This window comes from Phacochoerus africanus, chromosome 8, assembly GCF_016906955.1.
Source record: "Phacochoerus africanus isolate WHEZ1 chromosome 8, ROS_Pafr_v1, whole genome shotgun sequence".
Lineage (NCBI taxonomy): Eukaryota > Metazoa > Chordata > Mammalia > Artiodactyla > Suidae > Phacochoerus > Phacochoerus africanus.
In genome coordinates this window covers 533,614-553,920 of record NC_062551.1, presented here as the reverse complement: position 1 = coordinate 553,920, position 20,307 = coordinate 533,614, and the positions used below count along the sequence as shown (strand labels likewise).

The window sequence follows — 20,307 nt, the reverse complement described above, 5'->3', positions numbered from 1 at the left end:
AGCTGCAGCCATGCTGCTGGAGTAAGGACAGCTCCTGGGAGTTGGCTGTGCCAGGGCTGGGCGGCCCGCCCACCACTCCTGCCCCCTGGTACTGGGGGATAGGGGAACCCACAGGTAACCCCCCCCCCCGCCAAAATGTAGTAAGTAACTTCCCACCAAGAAAACTCCCGACCCAGTTGGTGGATCTGATCTACAGACACATAAAAAAGATAATACAACTAACAACATATTCCGGAGAGCAAGAAAAGGAAAAATCAGTGTAATTCACCACATTAAGAAAATAAAGGACAGGAAACCAATGACCATCTCAACAGCTGCAAAGAGTCTGAGGTCCTAACACGAAGTCTCAGGACACTGGGGAAAGGGGCATCCTCTCCTGCACGGGCTCAGGGGCAGGACACTGGGTGCTGCCCTCAGAAGCCTATACCCCCGTCAACTGAAAAACACCAAGATTTTCTTAAGGAGCAGAAGATCTGAATATGCACTTTGCGGAAGAAAATATCCGGACAGCCAAACAGCGTTTATAAAGGCGGTTGGCGTTAAGAAAACTCAAAACCACAAGGAGACGCAGAATGGCTAAAGGAACAGAGCAACTGGACTCGGCTGCCGTGGGCGGCGGCTCAGAGTTTCTGTCAGAAGTGTTGGGACGAGTGATGGGTCACACACATGGACAGTGAAAAAGGGGCAGCCGCTGCCCATCAAAAGGCAAATAGGTACACGCGCCCCAGGACTGCTCCAGACTGAACATGCCACAGCCCAACATGCGCCCCCCGCCCCCCGGGGGAGAGGGCACGTCCTTCCGGGGAGCAGGGGGAGGGGGAGCAGGAGCAGGAGGGGAACAGGGGGAGGGGAGCAGGAGGAGGAGCAGTAGGGGGAGGGGAGGGGGAAGATGAGCATGGGGAGAGGGGGGAGGGGAACAGGAAGGGAGGGGAGCGGGGAGGGGGAGCAGGAGGAGGAGCAGTATGGGGGAGGGGGGAGCAGGGGGAGGGGGGAAGGAGCAGGGGGAGGGGGCAGGGAGCAGGGGCTCACCTTTTTCCCGGGCTGCTTCTCCACCATGTCGTGGCTGAGGGCGCGCTCCTCCTGCTGGGCTGGCCTAGAACACCCACCCCTGGGCATCGTCTCCTCTTCAGCCAGCCGTCATCTACGCCGCCATCGCTTCATCCTCCACAGTCTGCTCCAAGAGAGAGGACACGGGTCAAGGGCTGCTGAACTGACCCGCGGCCCGAGCAAGGGCCAGTTCTGCCACCCCCCCAACACACACACACACACACACCGGGGAGGGACCCTCTGGAGGCAGCCCTGGCGGTCCACACCAGCAAGAACCCCGTCTACACTGCCGGATGGAGAACACTTCAACGGCAAGGGGCTTAGAGCTGAGGAAGGTGGGCGCGGGGGGCCAACTCTGCTCCGTGTGCCAGGGGCAGGGTGCCATCTCGAGGGCCCTGCTCACCCCACGCGCACACCCCAACAGAAGGTCGGAATGAGATGGCATCAGGTCCGCCCACCCTCAACTTCCTGAGAATAAGATGTGCAGAGGGCAGGGGTTCTTCTGGGGGATGCCCAGAGGGCGCCCCCTCTTGCAGGTGGGCCCAAGGCCTTGGCCCCTGCACGTACCAGGAGATGGCAGGACACGCACTGGGTCCATCCCATTTCTCATTTTCTGATGTTCTGGCATCTTTAAAAGGTTCCTGTCTGGGCAGAGACAGCCCTCCCACGAGATGGCAGAGCCCCCAGAACCACGCGCCACACCCCCTGCCTCTCACGTGCGAGCCCGCCATCCCCCCACCTTACTCCAGACACCAGCCCACACCCACGGCCCCTGGCGCTGTTCCACAGCGGGCTGGCCCACACCCCGCCTGGCACTCCTGCCCTCTGCCCCCGACCACCCTGGCTGCCCTGTCCAGCACACGCCAGCCTCTCTATGGACCTGTGCGTGGTCTTCTCTGCCCGACGACCACGACGATGGCGCGCGGGGGGGGCAGTCTCTCCCCCTCCCACCCTCCTGGGCAACCCCGGGGAGGAAGAGGAGAAAGCGCTCCCTCTCTCGGCGGTTGGCACACAGGTCACACGAACCCATCACACGGTGGGATGCCCTGCCAGGTGGCACGAGGTGCCTTTAGACTGACCCCCTGGCGCTCAGCGGCCGCCGCTCTCGAGCCTGCGACTTTGGCGGCCACGTGCAGAGCGTTCTGGAGTAGCAGCTGCTTCCCCGCGGGCACACATCTCAGCGCGCTCCGTGGAGCGGGGCCCCGCACACGAGGTGGCGGGTCTGGGCCTGCGCGTACCCGTCCCCACGGCCAGGCCAGGAGTGGACCTTGCGTGCTCGCTGTGCCCAGCACGAGGGCTCCTAAGCGCGTCTGCAGCTCCCACGGCAAGACTGGACGGTCGCAGCCTGGGGGCGGGAGGCCTCCCGGAGCTGACTCGGGACAGCTGCCCAGGGCTGCCTGGGACCCCATCAGCCATGTTTCCTTAGCAAGTTACACAGCGGCCCGAGGTGAAATTCTTACAGAGCTCCCGACGGCCTCCGCCGTGACAGAAAACCCAAGGCAAAGAGCCCCGGGCCATTTGACTCCTGCTCCCTGATGCGAACACACCTCCGTCGTGCAGCCCAGGCAGGAGAACAGCCCAGATCCCATGACTCCTGGACCCAGGAAGGCACACGGACGGCCAGCCCATGCTGTAAAAGGCTGCTTTTACCAAGGGTCCCGAGCTGGCTCGGCTAGATGTCTCCACTCAAAGCAGCGCGAGGCCTGAACGGAAACGCCTGCTCCCCCTTCCCAGGGCAGCGCTAAGAACGCATCGCTGCAAGGCCCAGAAGCCGTGGGCAAGAGGAAGGGGTGACACAGTGGGGAGCCCACTCCCCCCGGGCCGCGGTGCAGCGGGGGTGGGCGCCTGCCTGTGCTGTGCCCACCCAGGACCTTCCAGGGCACTGGCCACGTGCAAACCCCGCGGTGCTCCCAGTGCGGCGGTCACTGGTGTTCAAGGTAAAACACTTGGAGCTCCCGCCGTGGCGCAGTGGTTAACGAATCCGACTAGGAGCCATGAGGGTGCGGGTTCCATCCCTGGCCTCGCTCAGTGGGTTAAGGATCCGGCGTTGCCGTGAGCTGTGGTGTCAGTTGCAGGCGCGGCTCGGATCCCGGCAGCCACGGGTCCGAATGGAGCCCTAGCCTGGGAACCTCCATATGCCGCGGGAAGCGGCCCTAGAAAAAGGCAAAACAAAACAAAACAAAACAAAAACAACACTAACTCCGCCAGGAGACACTGGCCACTGTTCTCAGCTTGTGAGCAATCAGCCAGGTGATTCTTGGAGACCCGCCAAGAGCCCGGCGGGCCCACGCCTCACCAGGATGCCCCGTGCTGACGGCCGGCCACACGGGCTGCGTCCCGTCCCTATGGGCTTCACTCAGGCTGGAGAGGGCCGCTGTCCTCCAGGCACCGCCTTTCAGCTGCAGGGGCAGGGCTGGGCTGTGCCCGCAGTGCCTTTCCAGTCCCCTTTCTAGGAGGAGGGCTGCAGGCATGCGGCCGCCTGTCCCAGGCGCCCAGGACCGGACTGGTGAGCTGCAGCACCCCCGACTGTGCCCCTGTCTTGCTGACGACCTAGATGAGAACAAACACTCAGGTGCACGTCCATCCTCTTCCCACTTGGTCATCGTGACCCCCAGAGGCTGTCCCCTGCCACCCTGAGCCCCTCATCCAGGCAGCCTCTCCCTCCCTCTGGCCTGTGCCCAGCTGGGGAATGATGTCTGCAGAGGCCCTGGCAGGAAAGAGGTGACGTGAGCCTCTTGACAAGGACAAGGACGCACACTCCTCCCCAAAGTGCTCTGGGCACCGTCGGACCCAGCCCCACGGGCACGCGCCCTCCAGAATACGGCACTGCCAGGGGCCCGCGTCGGCTGGGATGTGCGCATGGAAGAGGACGGCAGGTGCGCTCCAATGCCCGCCCTGCAGCCCAAACCCCAGGGATCTGAGCCCCATCCTGCTTCCTCAAGTGACAGGCTGACAGCAAGAACCGACGGGGAGTGGGGGCTTCTCACGGCCTCTTGTGGATGGAGCTGCAATATGAGTGGGAGAAGCCGCCACATGCCCACGTTCCCACAGGCACTGTGGGCCAGCAGCTCTGGGAGGACAGGCAGTGGAGCAGGAGAGGCACACAGCCCTGCCACCCTGGGTGCCCCCTCCTGTGAGGCTCCAGGCACGGGGGAGAGTGGAGAGCAAGAAGCCCCAAGTCAGAGCCCCCAGCGAGGCCCCTGGGGCCACAGCGAACAAAGGCAGGTGCGTGAAGAGACAGACGCCAGCAACGCTGGCTTCAGCAGAGTCTAGGGCAGCTTGGAGCAGACGATTCAGAACGTTTAAAATGAGAGAAAACTGGAGTTCCTGTTGTGGCTCAGCAGTAATGAGCCTGACTTATACCCATGAGAACTTGGGTTGGATCCCTGGCCTCGCTCAGTGGGTTAAGGATCTGCTGGGGCTGTGAGCTTTGGTGCAGGTCAAAGATGTGGCTCGGATCCCGTGATGCTGTGGCTGTGGCTGGTAGCTGCAGCTCCAATGTGACCCCGAGCCTGGGAACTTCTATGTACCACAGGCTCGACCCTAAAAAGAAAAAATTTTAAATAAAAATTTTTTAATTTAAAAAGTAAATAAAATGAGAGAAAACCTAAGTCCTTGAGCATCAGTCCAAAAAGCCCACTGACACACACAGGCAAAGTCACTCCCCGCGTAATCAAAGCCAACGGCCCGGGACAGCCCTCTTCAGCCAAAAGGCAGAACCAGCTGAGCCTCAACCTCTCCCAGCCACCGAGGTCCTCTGTGCAGAGGACAGACCTCATCAGACCTGCCACCCGCTCTGTGCAGGCCGCAGGGTGTGCAGTGCCAGTCCCGGGAAACCCGCTTTCAGACCGAAACACCAAATTTAGCCATACTGTCCACCAGAGTAAGGACAAAACAAACACATTTTCAAGCCAGTGGAAACGTGGAGTGAAAGCCCCCAGCAGCCCCAGCAGGGCTGGCGAAGGACGGCCCTGGGCGGAGCTGGGCTTGAAGAAAGGTTTGAATTTAAAGCCTTGGGATTAAAGAAAATCAAGACTAGGGGCTCTCGTCACAGCTCAGTGGTTAAGGAACAGGACTGGTATCCATGAGGATGCGGGTTCAATCCCTGGCCTGCTCAGTGGGTTAAGGATCTGGCGTGGCTGTGGTGCAGGCCAACAGCTACAGCTTAGATGCGACCCCTAGCCTGGGAACCTCCATATGCTGTGGGTGCAGTCCTAAAAAAAAAAAAGAAAAGAAAATCAAGACTGATGTTTTGTCACCAATGAAAGCTGCATGGGGTTAGAATTTCTGTGTCCCTGAGTAAAGTTTTACTGGGCTGAAGCTGCACCCAGACGCCGGTCCGGGTCCCAGCAGCCCTCGCACAGCTGCCACCCTGAGGGCACCCGAAGCCCTGGGTCCCGAGCACCCACCTCACGACACAGGGCTGCCGTGAACGAGCTGCCCCGCCCCCGCCAACGAAGCAGCAGCAGGGACGAGTTCTCTGCTAAGCCCAGATCCCTGTCCTCCAGGCCTGTGACGAGACGGCCGCCTGCGGGGAGCACGAGACGCATCCCCGCAAAGGCTGCTGGCGGCCCAGAGGCTGGGTCCTGCCTCGAAGACGCCGCCAGACAAACTGTCGGCCTTACCAAGGGCTTCCCTGGCAGTCATTTTCTCAGAAGTGAACAAACTGATGCTTTCAAGTCAAGGAAAATTAACAGCAGTTGTGACCAATAATAAAATTTAAGCTTTCACATGAAATCTGAATTTTTGAATTCTGGAAAATGCATCCGTCTCCTAGCTTCCTCACATCGCAGCTTGAGGACATTTTAAAGGAGGTTGGTAGTGATACAAAAAAGGTTTTTTTGTTGTTGCTGTTTTGCTTTTTTGTCTTTTTAGGGCCGTACCCTCGGCATACGGAGGTTCCCAGGCTAGGGGTCCCATCGGAGCTGCAGCCGCCGGCCTCCACCACAGCCACGCGGGATCCGAGCCGCGTGTGCGACCTTCATCACAGCTCACGGCAACGCCGGATCCTTAACCCACTGGGCGAGGCCAGGGATTGAACCGGCGTCCTCATGGATGCTAGGCAGGTTCGCGCCACGACGGGGACTCCCCAAAACGTTATTTTTCCAATAGCTTGTCGTGGAAGTCAACACACAGACGAGCTGCGTGACCCCATGGACATACTCTTTCCAAACGGCCAGGACGGGACCTCACGAAAGCACGGGCCGGGGCAGACCAGTGGGCGGCAGGGCTGGCGCCGGACCAGCAGGGTCGCCAGGTTCTACGGGACCCAGCGGAGGGGACCCCACTGTTCCTCGTAACACAGCTGCGAGAGGCTGCTCCTCACGGCGAGTGGGGATCTGACGGGCGGAGAGGGTGCCAACACCAGCGGGGTTTGCAGATGCCTCAGACGATGCCAGGCTTCTCATTCGCCTTTAGCTCCCATGTAAAAGAGCTACTTTTCAGTACAAGACGACATGGGACATGTATTGTTAGGGTCGTGACTCTCACACGAATACGTCAAACTGCCTCTGCTTCAATTTTTAGGGTGACCGTGAATGCCACAGCTGGACAGCAAAGCTCTGGGGGCCTCCCCGGCGGGCCTCAAGCGTTGGCAGGGGTTCGGGGGGGGGGGTGGGGCGCGAGGCCTGTGTGGAGGGTGAGGGCAGCCCCACCTTGTGGCAAAGACACTCTGTGGGCCAACCAGGAGCCCAAACCAGAAAAGCGGGGATCTGAGACCATAAAATGCCTCTGGTGCACAAGCCCCAATTGGCCGAAGAAGAAAAAAGCAAAGGCCTGTGTTTTTGTTTCCCCAGGGCCACACCTGCCACACACGGAGGTTCCCAGGCTTGGGGTCGAACTGGAGCTACAGCTGCCGGCCTGCACCACAGCCACCCCCACCCCGGATCCGAGCTGCATCTGCGACCAACACCACAGCCACAGCAATGCCGGATCCTTAACCCACTGAGCGAGGCCAGGGATCCAACCCGCGTCCTCATGGATCCTAGTCGGGTTCGCTTCCGCTGCGTCACGACGGGAGCTCCACAAAAGTCTTTTACATAAAACTCAGGCAAGTAAAATTGAAAGGGAAGAGCCTTGAACTGCATAAGGAAGTAGTGGGGGGGGATTAAAGTTACAAAGGTGCAGAACAGCGCTGACCAGCGTGATGCCGACACAGGGAGCTGACAGGTGGGCCGCGGTGCATGGACCTACGTTCTGACCAAGGAGGCCCCCTTGGGGACCAGAGAGGGGGACGGTCCACGCGCAGACAGGCAGGGAGATGATCCCACGTCACACCACAGAGGGAGACCACCTCTGTGCAGCTGCTGGATGGCAGTCAAAACTCAAACAGATTGTCAGTTTGTGTGCGTGAGACCGTCACCAATTCCAGGTCGAGGAGGATCCTGCACAACCAGCGACACGAACCGAAGGGAAGGTCTGAGAGGCCTGACGCCCTTCCAAGGAGCAAGTTCTGTTCACGAAAGGTCGCCTTCCCACGAGAGGGAAGACTCCCGGCAGGTGTAGCTTACCCAGCACACCCGAACAGCTCTGCCAAACCAAGAGGCAAAGACAAACCATCCACTTCCGCAAAGGAAGAAATCCAAAACCGGATGGAAAAAAGAACCTCAGCGTCTTTAACCAACAAGAAAACGCGAGCACGACTCACAATGAGATGCGGACCACCAGGCAGCGTGTGGGCAAGAAGCAGCGGACGCGCTCTGACGTCCACCCACAGCCCACGGCCCCGCAGGCTCGCTCTGGGCCGCGCGGGGGGCCAGCACCGGCAGGCTGGCACGGGAGTGTGCCCAGCCGAGTGGGGAGAGGCCCGCCGTGGCACTGGCACGGAGCACGACACAGCAGGGCTGCCGAGTCTCACACTTAATGTGGCAAAGGTTACGCAATGTGTGTGCACGTCTTGAAAACACCGTGGGTTGCAGAGCTGAGGGACGCGAGCCTAGGCGGCGAGACTGCTCCAAATGGGAAGAGGGGCCGCAAGACTGGAGGGCAGCGGGGCTGGGGCATCACGGCTGCGAGCGCGACCAGGAGTTTCCCACACGAAGGTCACGTATTCTTTGTGACCACGAACAGTGCGTTTATACTCTGCAGCCTCTGGAACGTTCTACCACATTTCACAATAATCAAGTTAAAGAAGCGGCACCGTGTTCCAGCTATGGTGCAGGCCGCACCCTGGCAAGACTGTAGACGGTCGGGGGCCGGTCGCTGCTGCAGGACTCGCTCCCTCGGGGCCCCACCCCTTCCTCCACGTGGCCTGCTGAGGAGGGCGGCTGCGGGCCGCAGTGGGGCCGACCCCGAGGCTCCCCAGGTGTGGAAAGCCCCTCACCTGGGCACAAAGCATACAACGTGCCACGCTCACTGCAGGACAGGATGCAAACGAAAACCCCTCCGAGAACAGTGAACACACAACTCGAAGAAGGGGGGGTGGAGGAGGGCTGGAGACAAAAGGAAAAACGCCTCGTACACAGAAGGAACCAAGACGCAGACGAGGTGCGGTGAAAGAAGAACAGGAAATGCCGGAATCCTCAACCCAGCAACCAAGCGCCCCTCGGAGCGGGGGCCACACACCAGGCTGCTGCACAGAGGGGGCAGCGGCAGGGGCAGAGGCCCAGGAACGGGGCCAGGACAGGAGAAGCTGCACGGGACCAGCCTGCAGCACTGCAAGAGGCTGGGTCACAGAGCCCACCCACGAGGTGGTCACAGCACAACAGGGGGCAGACTCGGCACCAGCACCGTGGCATGACCCCCACAAGTGTCACCAACTGGAGAGGGAGGCCAGAGAGATGGGTACAGCTACGCTTGTGTCGCAAAGTACAGAATAGGAGTTCCTGTTGTGGCTCAGCGGATTAAGAACCCGACAAGCATCCACGAGGATGTAGGTTCAATCCCTGACCTCGCTCGGTGGGTTAAGGACCCGGTGTTGCCAAGAGCTGTGGTGTAGGTCAGCTGTGGTGTGCTGCTGTGGGTGTGGTGTAGGATGGCAGCTATAGCTCCGATTTGACCCCTGGCCTAGAAACTTCCATATGACGTGCAGGTGCGGCCATCAAAAGGGGGGAAAAAGACTGCAGAAGATGCAAACATGGTTCAATCCTCAGAAACAATCAGTGCGATCCACCACAGGCACAGGCCAAAGAAAACAATCACCCAATCCTGACGCGTGACGCAGAAAAGGCCCCTCACAAAAGTCAAAGCTCGCGACACAGACATCGGCACCACAGGGAGCCCCTCAAAGCAGGGGGGCGTGTCCTTAACCCTTAACCCGGGACCCTGGCGGAGGCCCCTCCCACACCGCCCGAGACGTCACACTCACGCTGCAGCCAGGGCGACATCCAGAAGGGGAACAGAGGAGTCCCCGTGTGGCCCAGCAGGCTGAGGACCGCCACCGCCACTATCACTACCGGGGCTCTGGTCGCCGTGGTGGTGGGGGTTCAGTCCCTGGCCGAGGGAACTTCCTCATGCCGTAGTCTCCCAAGGCAATAGAAATGAAAACAAAACTAAACCAATGGGACCTGATCAAACTTTCAAGCTTTTGCACAGCCAAGGAAACTCTAAAGAAAAGGTAAGACAACCTACAGAACGGGAGACTATAGCTGCAAGCAAGGCAACCGACAAGGGCTCAATCTCCAAAATATGCAAAGAACTCAGACAGCGAAGCAACAAAAACACAACCCCTCGAAAACTGGGCAGACGGCCGAACAGACACTTCCTCAGAGAAGACACCCAGGCGGCCCCAGGCCCGGGAAGAAGCCCTCGGCATCCTGATGGTTCGAGAGCTGCGAATCCAAACTGCACCGAGGCACCGCCTCCCGCCGGTCAGAATGGCCGTCGCTCACACTGCCGCAGCGGGCGTGGAGCAACGGGAGCCCTCCTGCGCTGCTGGTGGGAACGGAAGCTGGGGCAACGGCTGTGGAGAACCGTCTGGAGGGGCCCTAGAAAACTAAACGCAGAACGACCATGTGATCCAGCAACCCACCGCTGGGCGTCGATCCAGACAGAACTACTCTTCAAAAGGACACATGCACCCTGTGTTCCCGCAGCACTCTTCACAGTAACCACGCCAACAACCCACATGGCCATCGACGGAGGGACGGGTTCAGGAGACGGGGTGCACAGGCACCGTGGAACACTCGTCAGCCATAAAAAGAACGAAGTAAGAGTGCCACGGTGGCCCAGTGGTAACGAACCCAATTAGTATCCGTGAGCACGTGGGTTTGGTCCCTGGCCTCGCTCAGCATGTTAAGGATCCGGTGCTGCAGTGAGCTGTGGTGCAGGCTGCAGACTTGGCTCAGATCTCACACTGCTGCGGCTGCGGTACAGCTACCGCTCCGATTCAACCCCTAGCCTGGGAACTTTCATATGCTGCAGGTGCGACCCTAAAAAGACAAAAAAAGACAGGCACAAAAAAAACGAACAGAAAAAAAACCAAAAAAAAAAAAAAAAACCGGACATAACGCCCTTTGCAGCAACCAGGACGGAGCTGGAGAGTCTCATACTAAGCACGCCGTCTGACACCACTTCCATGTGGAACCTAAGACACAGCTCAGACGGGCCGCCTGCGGAACAGACACATCACAGACACGGAGAGCAGACTGCGGTTGCCAAGGGGGAGGGGACGAAGTGGGTGGGCGGGGAGTCTGGGCTTGGTAGGTGCAGCTGTGACCTTGAGAATGGATGAGCAACGAGGTGCCGCTGTCCAGCACCGGCAGCTCTATCCAGTCTCCGGTGATACCACAGGACGGAAGTCAGGATGAGAAAAAGGATGCATGCAGATGTATGACGGGGGCGCTTGGCTGTACAGCAGAAGTGGACGGAACATTGCAAATCAACTACATTAAAAAAAAAAAAAAAGTGAAGTAACAGAGAAGGGAAAACACCGGGAGGCCACACACCCAGCCTCGCACGAAGCAGCGTGTCTTGGGATTTACCATGGGAAGCTGTCAGAACACTTCAGCAACACTGGCCTAAATGGGTAAGACCAGAAATCTGTTGCTTTTCTACACACTAACAATGAACTATAGGGAGAGAAAGGAAAAAGAAAGACAAAGACAAAGAGTGAAAGAACTGTACCTGCATCAAGATAAAACACCCAGGTAAGAGATCATCAGAAAACGATACCACACTGAGGAAGGGCATCTGAAGATGGAGAAGACGGGACGGGAAGACGAACCACGCTCTGGGACTGGAAAAATTACTACTGTTAAAACGGCCACATACCCTCCCCCATCTACAGACTTAAGGCAATCCATATCAAGATACCTAAGACATTTTTCACAGAACTCAAACAAATAATCCTAAAATTTATATGGAACCACACATTCTGCCAAACTGCCAAAGCGAGCTTAAGGAAGAAAAAAGAATGTGGCACAGTCAGGCTCCGTGGCTTCAGACTAGACTACAAAGCGACAGTAATTAAAACAGTACGGTGCTGGCACAAAGACAGACACATGGGTCAATGAACAAGACAGAAAGCCCAGAGACACACACTTCAAATAATCCACAACAGAGGGGCAAGAATATACACTGTAAAAAGACAAACCTCTTCAATAGGTGGTGCTGGAAAAACTGGATAGCTACACGGGAAAGAGTGAGATTAAACTCTAACACGATATGCAAAAATAAACTCAAAATGGACTAAAGACCTACACCTAAGACTGGAAACCGTAAACTCCTAAAAGAAAACATGGGCAGAACTTTGACAGAAATCAGAGCAGTATTTTTTGTCTCTGAAGGCACAAGAAATAAAAGTAAACAAAAGGGATCTAATGACACCGAGAAGCTTTTGCACAACAAAGGAAACCACCTAAGAAAAGACAACCAACTGAACTGGAGAAACATCTGCAAATGATACAACCACGAGAGGAGTCATCTACAAACTACACCCACAGCCCAGAAACTCAAATACAGGAAGAAAAAAAAACCCGAACAAAAAATGGCCAAAAAACCAGAAGAGACGTTTTCCAAACGGAGACACACAGACAGCCTGCAGACCCATGAAAACATGTTCAACCCCACGGACGCTGAGAGCAATGCCAATCCAAACCACAATTAGGCACCACCTCACCCCCGTCATGATGGCCATTATCCAAAAGTCAACGCGAGTCCCCGGGGGGCCCTCGCGGTTAGGGGCCTGGGGTTGTTTCTGCTGTGGTCTGGGCTCAGTCTCTGACCTGGGAACTCCCACATGCCTCAGGCGAGGGTGTGGAGAAAACAGTGACCTCACTGGTGGGAATGGCAGCTGGTGCAGCCACTGCGGAGAACAGTCTGGACGTTCCTTAAAAACTAAAACCACCCCATGATCCGGCAATCCCACTCCTGGGAATACGCCTGGGGTGGGGTGGGGACCAATTCAAAGAGATACACGCTTCCCAGTGGTCATGGCAGAACCATTCATCGGAGCCGAGATGTGGAAGCAGCACACGTGTCCACAACAGATGAACAGAAAAAGACAACGCGGTACCAACAGACGACGGTGTGTGAGGCGTGAAAAGAGCCAGCACTTTCGCCGTCTGCAGCGACGCAGACGGACGAGGACGGCAGTGTGCTTAGTGCCATCAACCAGACAGCGAAAGATACACGTTGTACGATGCCACTAACACGTGAAATCTGAAACGTACACCAAACTAGTGAGTATTAAAAAAAAAGAAGCCGTTGTTCCCGTCGTGGCGCAGTGGATAACGAATCCGATTAGGAACCATGAGGTTGCGGGTTCGGTCCCTGCCCTTGCTCAGTGGGTTAACGATCCGGCGTTGCCATGAGCTGTGGTGTAGGTTGCAGATGTGGCTCGGATCCTGTGTTGCTATGGCTCTGGCATAGGCCGGTGGCTACAGCTCCGATTCAACCCCTAGCCTGGGAACCTCCATATGCCGCGGGAGCGGCCCAAAGAAATAGCAAAAAGACCAAAAAAAAAAAAAAAAAAGAAGCAGCAGCCAACTCTCAGAGAGAACAAAGCATGAGAACAAACCAGTGGGGAGGGAACGGGGGAGGGCCAGACGCAGCCGGGGATTGGAGATACAGTATCTAGGAGTTCCCACTGCGGCTCAGAAGGCGAAGGGTACATTACACAGCACAGGGAATTACAGCCAGTATCTTAGAACTTTCACTGGCGTGTAATCTGTAAAATACGGAATCACTTTGCTGTACACCTGGAACAAATAATAGTAATACAGCAGATCAACTACACTTCAATGGAGAAAAAAAACCAGTGTGGGCTTGTGACTGGATATGTTGAGAAAATGAAAATAAACCCCATTTCTATCAAGAGCTTAGGGCCCGCTCTGACACCCGAGCCCGGGCTCCATCAGCTGCCCTCCATCTCAGGCGGGGGAGGGTGGGCTGAACCTGGAAAGCCCAGAGGCCAGTGTTTCCAGGGCTGCTGCCCTCTCCGAGGACCCGCTCTCCTCTTGCCATGGCTTTACTGCCCCCAAAGGGTGAGCCAAGAGCCACAGGGGGACAGGTGACAAGCCGTGTGGGGCGAGGGGGGGAGGCAGGGGCCCTGCCCTCGCTGCACTGCAGGCAGTCACGGGCAGGCCACCGAGGCCAGGTCCCGGCCACACCAAAGTGGGCACAGGCTGCTCACCGTCAAACGCGCCCCAGGAGGGCAGGCGGAGAGCGGGCACTGCGGATGGGGCCCCACAGATCCGGAGGCAGAGGGGCCTCGCCAGGGACACTCGGTCCTCCCTCGGGAGCAGCACGGATGCCGCTGCACCGCTGCACTGCTGCTGCTGGCAAGCGAGGCCTCTGCACTCAGGGCTCTGCCCGGGAGCTCCGGGCGCTCCCAGAGGCCTGCACCGGGCACACAGCTCTGCCCCGACGGTGCCTGTGGCCTTGCCTGCGACGCACCTGCGCACGTGGGCCAGCAGAGCGGGTCCTCCCGGGGAGCAGGAGACCCCGGGCCCATGGACCTCGCAGGTTTATCACCCGCGTCTCCCCAGGGCCCCTCAGCTGCCCCAGGCCTGCACTTGGCAGAGGGCGGTGAGCAGACAGCAGCGGCCGCCTTTGTTGGACGAAGCATCGTTGCGAAGCCGGCCGGGGACATGCCTCCCTCGGCCCAGCGACACCTCAGGAGATCTTTTATCAGCTCTAAATTAAGAAGTCCAGGCGACATCACAGGAAGCTCAACACTTCCTGCCAGCTGGTTTGAAAAGCCTTATTGTAACGTGCTGGTGGGTTTCTGACCTGTGACCCTGCAGCCGGGAGGCCAGAGGACCTCGGTCAAGACAAGGACCCTGCCTCCGCCGGAGCCCAGGCGGCCTGGCTGAGTCCACGCGCAGCAGACACACCTTGAAGCCTGGCCGGCTGGGCCCGCGAGGAAATGCGAAGCCCTGGCATGTTCCCAGGGGGCTCCGATCACAGCCACCGCCACTGCGGGAACCGGGAACTCAGAGGCGCCCTGTCTGCAAAAGGCGCCTTTCAAGGATCGGGTGGGAAGCTGCCTGCCCGGAGGCCCCGCAGTTCCTCCTGCTCAGCACCACCCCCAGCACTTCCGTGAGCCCCGGGATGGTCCCTGCGGCTGGACAAGCCAAAGGACAGGTGACCAAAGGACCCTGTACAGGTGTGCCGTTTCAGACACAAAGCGACACCTTCCCCCAGGACACGCAGCAAAGGAGACCCCAAGCAGAGCATCGGGGCGCAGCCACACCCCCCCGCCCCGCCCCATGCCAACCCAGGGAGGGTCCGGGCCCTGGCCTCCAGGGGCCTTGGTGAGACTCTCCCCCTCCGTCCTGCTCACACAGGGGGCTCGTCCGGCCGAGTCCAGGGGAGCGCTCCCGAGGCCTCCGCCCTTTCAGCACACGGACATTTCAGAGCCAGGCCTCCGGGGTCCCGTCTCGAGCCCACGGGCCGCGTCGACTGTGTGGCCAGCCCTGTTCCTGCAGCGGCGAGCAGGGCGTGAGGATGCGCGGTCTGCGGGAGGGTGGCCTGCACGTCCTCACCAAGAACACAGGGCGCCCAGGCCCCGACTCTTCCCAAACTGCTTTTTAGAAAAGGGTGTTCCACCTCTAAGTTTTTATACTGAAGATAAGTTAGCTTTCAATACGTTCGAAACTTTTTTAAGGAAATAAGCTGTTGGGCTAAATCTGTATCAATGTGCTTTTTATTTTCTGGATGTACAATGAAAGTTTATACTGATATTTCACTGCATCATATCTGATTGCTGAAAAAGGAAATAAATAAATAAAAATAAAAAAGGCTGTTCCCATCCAGCTCCTGGTGCACCTGGCCAGCCGTCTGGCCGCACCTCTCCCGGCGGCCACCTGCTCTGCGTGCGCTGGCTGTGCCGCAGAGAGGCGGCAGGTCCAGCTGGCACACCCTTCTTCATTCAAGGACTTGTGTGTTGACTCCGAGCATCTCAGGAAAAAGCTGCTGGCTCAGCTCTGAGCCAGGCTGGGAGGTGCGCTGGGGCCCGGCTGGAGTGCGGCCGCAGCGGCACAGGCCGGGGCACGGGTCCTCCTCCCTTTGCTCGCAGGCCACAGCACGAGCCTGGACCTGTGTGCATTACAGCCTCCAAGACATGCTCGACGCAGCTGTCGGAGGGACCTCCCAGTGCAGGCAGCAGTGTCACCACAGCACCCCAGGGTACATGCCCAGCACCCGCCTTCAAGGTGGGTGATGTCCTCAGGGGCATCCGCTGCCGCGCAGGGTGGCTACCTCTGCAGCCCCCATGACACACCTCTCTCCTGCACCCCTGCAGGGCCCTCTGTGCCACGTGCTGCCGAGGGTCCCCAGGACAACCCTCTGTCACAGAGGACGGTGACAGCGCTGTCTGGCCCCCAAACGCCAACAGCAACTTGGAAAAGGCCCATCTGTCCTGAAGACGTGTGTCCGCAGTCATGGCTGGCTCCCTAAAACAGAAAACCTTTTGCAGAAAACGGCCATGCCGAGAAGGGTCACCTCTGCTCCCCTGTGCTTACATCTTCGGCTGGTAATTTCCCTCCTTACCGCCAAGTTCGCGGGACGGAAGCCTGGGGCGAAACAAGCCTACGCAGGAACCACTGAATCACCCACAAGCACACCCGTGATGAACCCCTCCTCTGGCCCAAAGTCGCCAGGCCCTGGCCTGTGCCATTAGACTTGGGGACGGAAAACCAGGGAGGGACATTCTGGTCACCGCTTGGGGACAAGTCCCTCATGCCAACATTCTTCTCAACACGGCTCTCCCTCGCCCAGGAAGGAGAGATTTCCACGTCCCACCTGCGATGTGCCGGGAGCTGCCGCTGCGGCACAGGGAGGGTGAGCCTGGCTTTCCCTCATGCCAACAGGAGGCGCAGGCTCGGGGGACGCTGCGACGCTGCCAGACGCACCTGTGCCACCTTGCGGGATGGGATGGCAGGGACGCGGCCTGTAGAAGCAGAGCCCACTGCTCGTGCCAGCTGCGGACGTCACCAGCTGAGAGCACGGACACCACGGAAACCAGGCCCGACACGCAGCCTGGCCCCTCCTGCCCACACGGCCCGCGCCGGCAAAACCGGGGAGAAGCATCTCGAGGCTGGAGCGGTGACATGACTTTCCCTTGCTGGGAGGCCTGAGAGAACACGTCTACATGTGAGTTCCCAGAGTTCCCATCGTGGCGCAGAGGAAGCGAATCCGACTGGGAACCATGAGGGTGTGAGTTCGATTCCTGGCCTCGCTCAGTGGGTTAAGGATCCGGTGCTGCCGTGAGCCATGGTCACAGATGCGGCTGGGATCCTGCATTGCTGTTGCTACGGCTGTGGTGTAGGCTGGCGGCCACAGCTCCGATTAGACCCCTAGCCTGGGAGCCTCCATATGCCGCAGGTGTGGCCCTAAAAGACAAAAGACATGAAAAAAAAAAAAGAAAGAAAGAAAAGGGTGTTCTCACTCCCAGAGAGGGGCCATGGGCCACACCTGCCCTGCCACCCTGGGAGCGCCTGGCGCCCACGGAGACGGCGGTGTCTCAGTGGGCCTGAGTGTCTGCACCGAGGACACTCGAAACTTGTGCCGAGTTACAGCTGCCTTGAAAGAGAGAAAAGCTACACATTTGCCTCGAGAAAACACCGCTGGGGATGGAGTTCTCGCTGTGGTGCGACAGCACCGGCAGCCTCTCTGGAGCAATGGGCCACAGGTCTGCTCCTGGGCCGGCACTGCTGCAGCTGCGGCTTAGGTCGAAACCACAGCTTGGACTGGATCCCCGGCCGAGGAGCGCCACGTGCCCCGTGATGGCCAAAGAAGGAAAGCAAGGAGGTCCCGTTGTGGCTCAGTGGACGAGAGTCTGACTGGTGTCCACAAGGATGCAGGTTTGACCCTCGCCTCGCTTAGTGTATGAAGGATCCGGCAACGAGCCGTGGTGTAGGAAGGCGGGCAACTACAGGTCCGATTCAACCCCTGGCTTGGAAACCTCCATATGCTACGGGTGTGCCACCAAAAAGACAACAAAATGCAAAGAAGTGCTGGTGGTTGAATGGCGGGCCCATTCTCAGGTCCATCCACGCGGACCTGTGCCTGTGGCCTTACCTGGGAACTCGGGTAAGGACCAAAGATAAGCCGGCTCTGGGCCACAGGCCGGGGGCGCCAGCCAGGACTCTACCCTGCGCCCTCCCCAGCAAGGCGTGTGCACCTGCCAACACCCACGCGCAGTCCCGGGCTCCAGAGCTGCTGAGGGTGCGCTTCCGCCCTCAGTGTGTGACAACGATGATGGCAGCCCCGGGACCTGGGGCAACACCCAGGCAAGACAGAGGGCCTTGTGGCCGTCCTGCGACTGGCCACTTGCTCTGCAAAGCCTGTGTCCTGCACCCAGCCTCACCCTCCAGATCTCGAGTAAGGTGGCACCTGGCTCCAGGGGTCATCTCCGTCCAGAGGCAGGGCCTCGGCCTGGCTGCCTGGCTGCTGCCCCTGCCACGGACTCACCTCTTTGTGGTCATTCCCTGCCCAGGGGTGCTCAGCACAGAAGCTGGGTGTGTGTGCAGGGATCTAAAAAATGTCTCAGGGGAAGTTCCCATCGTGGCTCAGTGGTTAACGAATCCGACTAGGAACCGTGAGGTTGTGGGTTCGATCCCTGGCCTTGCTCAGTGGGTTAAGGATCCGGCGTTGCCGTGAGCTGTGGTGTAGTTTGCAGATGTGGCTCGGATCCCGCGTTGCTGTGGCTCTGGTGTAGGCCGGCGGCTACAGCTCTGATTCAACCTGTAGCCTGGGAACCTCCATATGCCGCGGGGTGGCCCAAGAAATGGAAAAAAGACAAAAAATAAATAAATAAATAAAATAACAAAGGCCTCAGGTGAGCTCCCGGCAAGAGGCCTGGGGGCATGGGCGGCCCCTCCCTGGAGAAAGGGGACGCTGGGAGAAGACCCCAGAGGGGTCTTCAACTCGCGCAGTGGCCTCGCCTGCAGACAGCGGCCCACGGGCCGAGGGAAGAGCCGCCACACAGCCTCTCCAGGTGGAGCCTGCAACACGGACTGCCCGGCCCTGGGCGAAGCAGACCTCTCCGCCGCAGAGCCCAAGGAGAGTGTGAAAAGGAGAATGGGTGTGACGGGGTCCCGCTGCCGCACAGCAGAGATGCCCGGAACACTGTAAATCAACCAGAATACAACATAAAACAAGAAAAGAAAAAGGCAAAGACCACTAACCCTGCGCTCGGCCGAGGCAGGGACAGACACGCTCAAAAGCAGGCCACTTCCGAGCCCTGGAGCGAAACCCAGGTTCCGCAAAACAGCTCTGCCATCTACTGAAATGCAGAGGTAGAGACGCTGCTGGGGAGAATCCAGTTCGAGATGTAGGATCTCGGTTGTGCTAAAATAAACCACGCAATAATAACCTGTAATTAATCCACAGAACAAGACTCCAGAAGCCAGGAGCGCAGCCATCCCGGCAGGAAGGTGCTCACAGTCTGACTTATGTTCCCTAACTCGCCACCAGGCAACATGCTGCCCCGTAATCTAATCACAGAATAAAATAGATGGCACTGCAAACTGCTTCCCCAATACCTTGTTTGTGTCACATCGCACGTTTTATTTATCACTTTACCTACAGGATCAGGAAATAGGACATATATTCCACAGGTTAACAAATGAAATCTGTGCAGTGGGAACACTGTGCCCAAGCTGGCAGCTGGCAGGGTCCAGAGGGAACCCTGTGCCACACAGGAAGTCCCCCAAGTGTTTTTTTGTTTGTTGCTTTTTCAGGGCTGCACCTGCGGCATACGGAGGTTCCCGGGCTAGGGGCTGAATCAGAGCTACAGCTGCCGGCCTACAGCGCAGCCACAGCAACCGCAATGCAGGATCCGAGCCGCATCTGTGACCTACACGGCAGCTCAGGACAACGCCAGATCCTTAACCCACTGAGCCAGGCTAGGGATCAAACCCGCAACCTCATGGTTCCCAGTCGAATTAAGTCACTTCTGCTGCTTCCCGAAGGGAACTCCCCTGCCCGGTGACAGTTTTCCACAGTGGCCGCACCAGCTGCCGTCCCACTTTCCTCCTCTCCACACTCTCTCCGGCACTGACTGCTCGTAGACTGTTTGACCGTCACTCTGACTGGTGTGACGTGGTACCTTGCTGTAGTTTTAATCTGCGTTGCTCTAATAATGAATGATGTTTTGCATCTTTTCATGTTTCCTTCGCCCAATTTTTTTTTTTTTTTGGTCTTTTTGTTGTTGTTGTTGTTGTTGTTGCTATTTCTTGGGCCGCTCCCGCGGAATATGGACGTTCCCAGGCTAGGGGTCGAATCGGACCTGTAGCCACCGGCCCACGCCAGAGCCACAGCAACGCGGGATCCGAGCCACGTCTGCAACCAACACCACAGCTCACGGCAATGCCGGATCCTTAACCCACTGAGCAAGGCCAGGGACCGAACCCACAACCTCATGGGTTCGGTCGGATTCGTTAACCACTGCGCCACGACGGGAACTTCCCCTTCGCCTATTTTTAAAATTCTTTTTGTTTGCTTTTGTGTGTGGGTCTGTTTTTGCTTTTGCTTTTTTTCTTTTTATGGCCACAACTGCAGCATGCAGAGGCTCCTGGGCCAGGGTCTGAACCCAAGCCATAGCAGCAACCTGAGCTGCTGCAGTGCCAGTGCTGGATCCTTAACACGCTGCACCACAAGGAAAGCCCTGGCTTGGGGAGTTTTTAATATAAACACACCACATACATAGTAGGACCCTCTCATGAATCCTGCTCTCATCCCCCCTCCTCACCAAAGACGCGGCTTGGCTGCTGACCGTCGCTGCACGTGCTCCTACACGTGCGCCCCCACGGACGCCCGCTCAGCTCCCCAGACAGCACTGCCCACCAGTGCGCGCGCTGCGGCTCCGCAGGGCTC

At 58.3% G+C, this 20,307-nt stretch overlaps 1 protein-coding gene across 6 annotated transcripts in view; it reads right to left on the bottom strand.

Moving 5' to 3' along the window:
- ANKRD11 (ankyrin repeat domain containing 11) overlaps nucleotides 1–20,307 on the bottom strand; it is a 155,566-nt gene that overhangs the window by 24,920 nt on the left and 110,339 nt on the right. For all 6 annotated transcript variants that reach the window (XM_047789093.1, XM_047789094.1, XM_047789095.1 and 3 more), the window contains one exon: nucleotides 1,030–1,171. In XM_047789093.1, coding sequence (XP_047645049.1) covers nucleotides 1,030–1,116 — 87 coding nt within the window. In that variant the 5' untranslated portion in view covers nucleotides 1,117–1,171. The remainder of the gene's footprint in view (nucleotides 1–1,029; nucleotides 1,172–20,307) is intronic.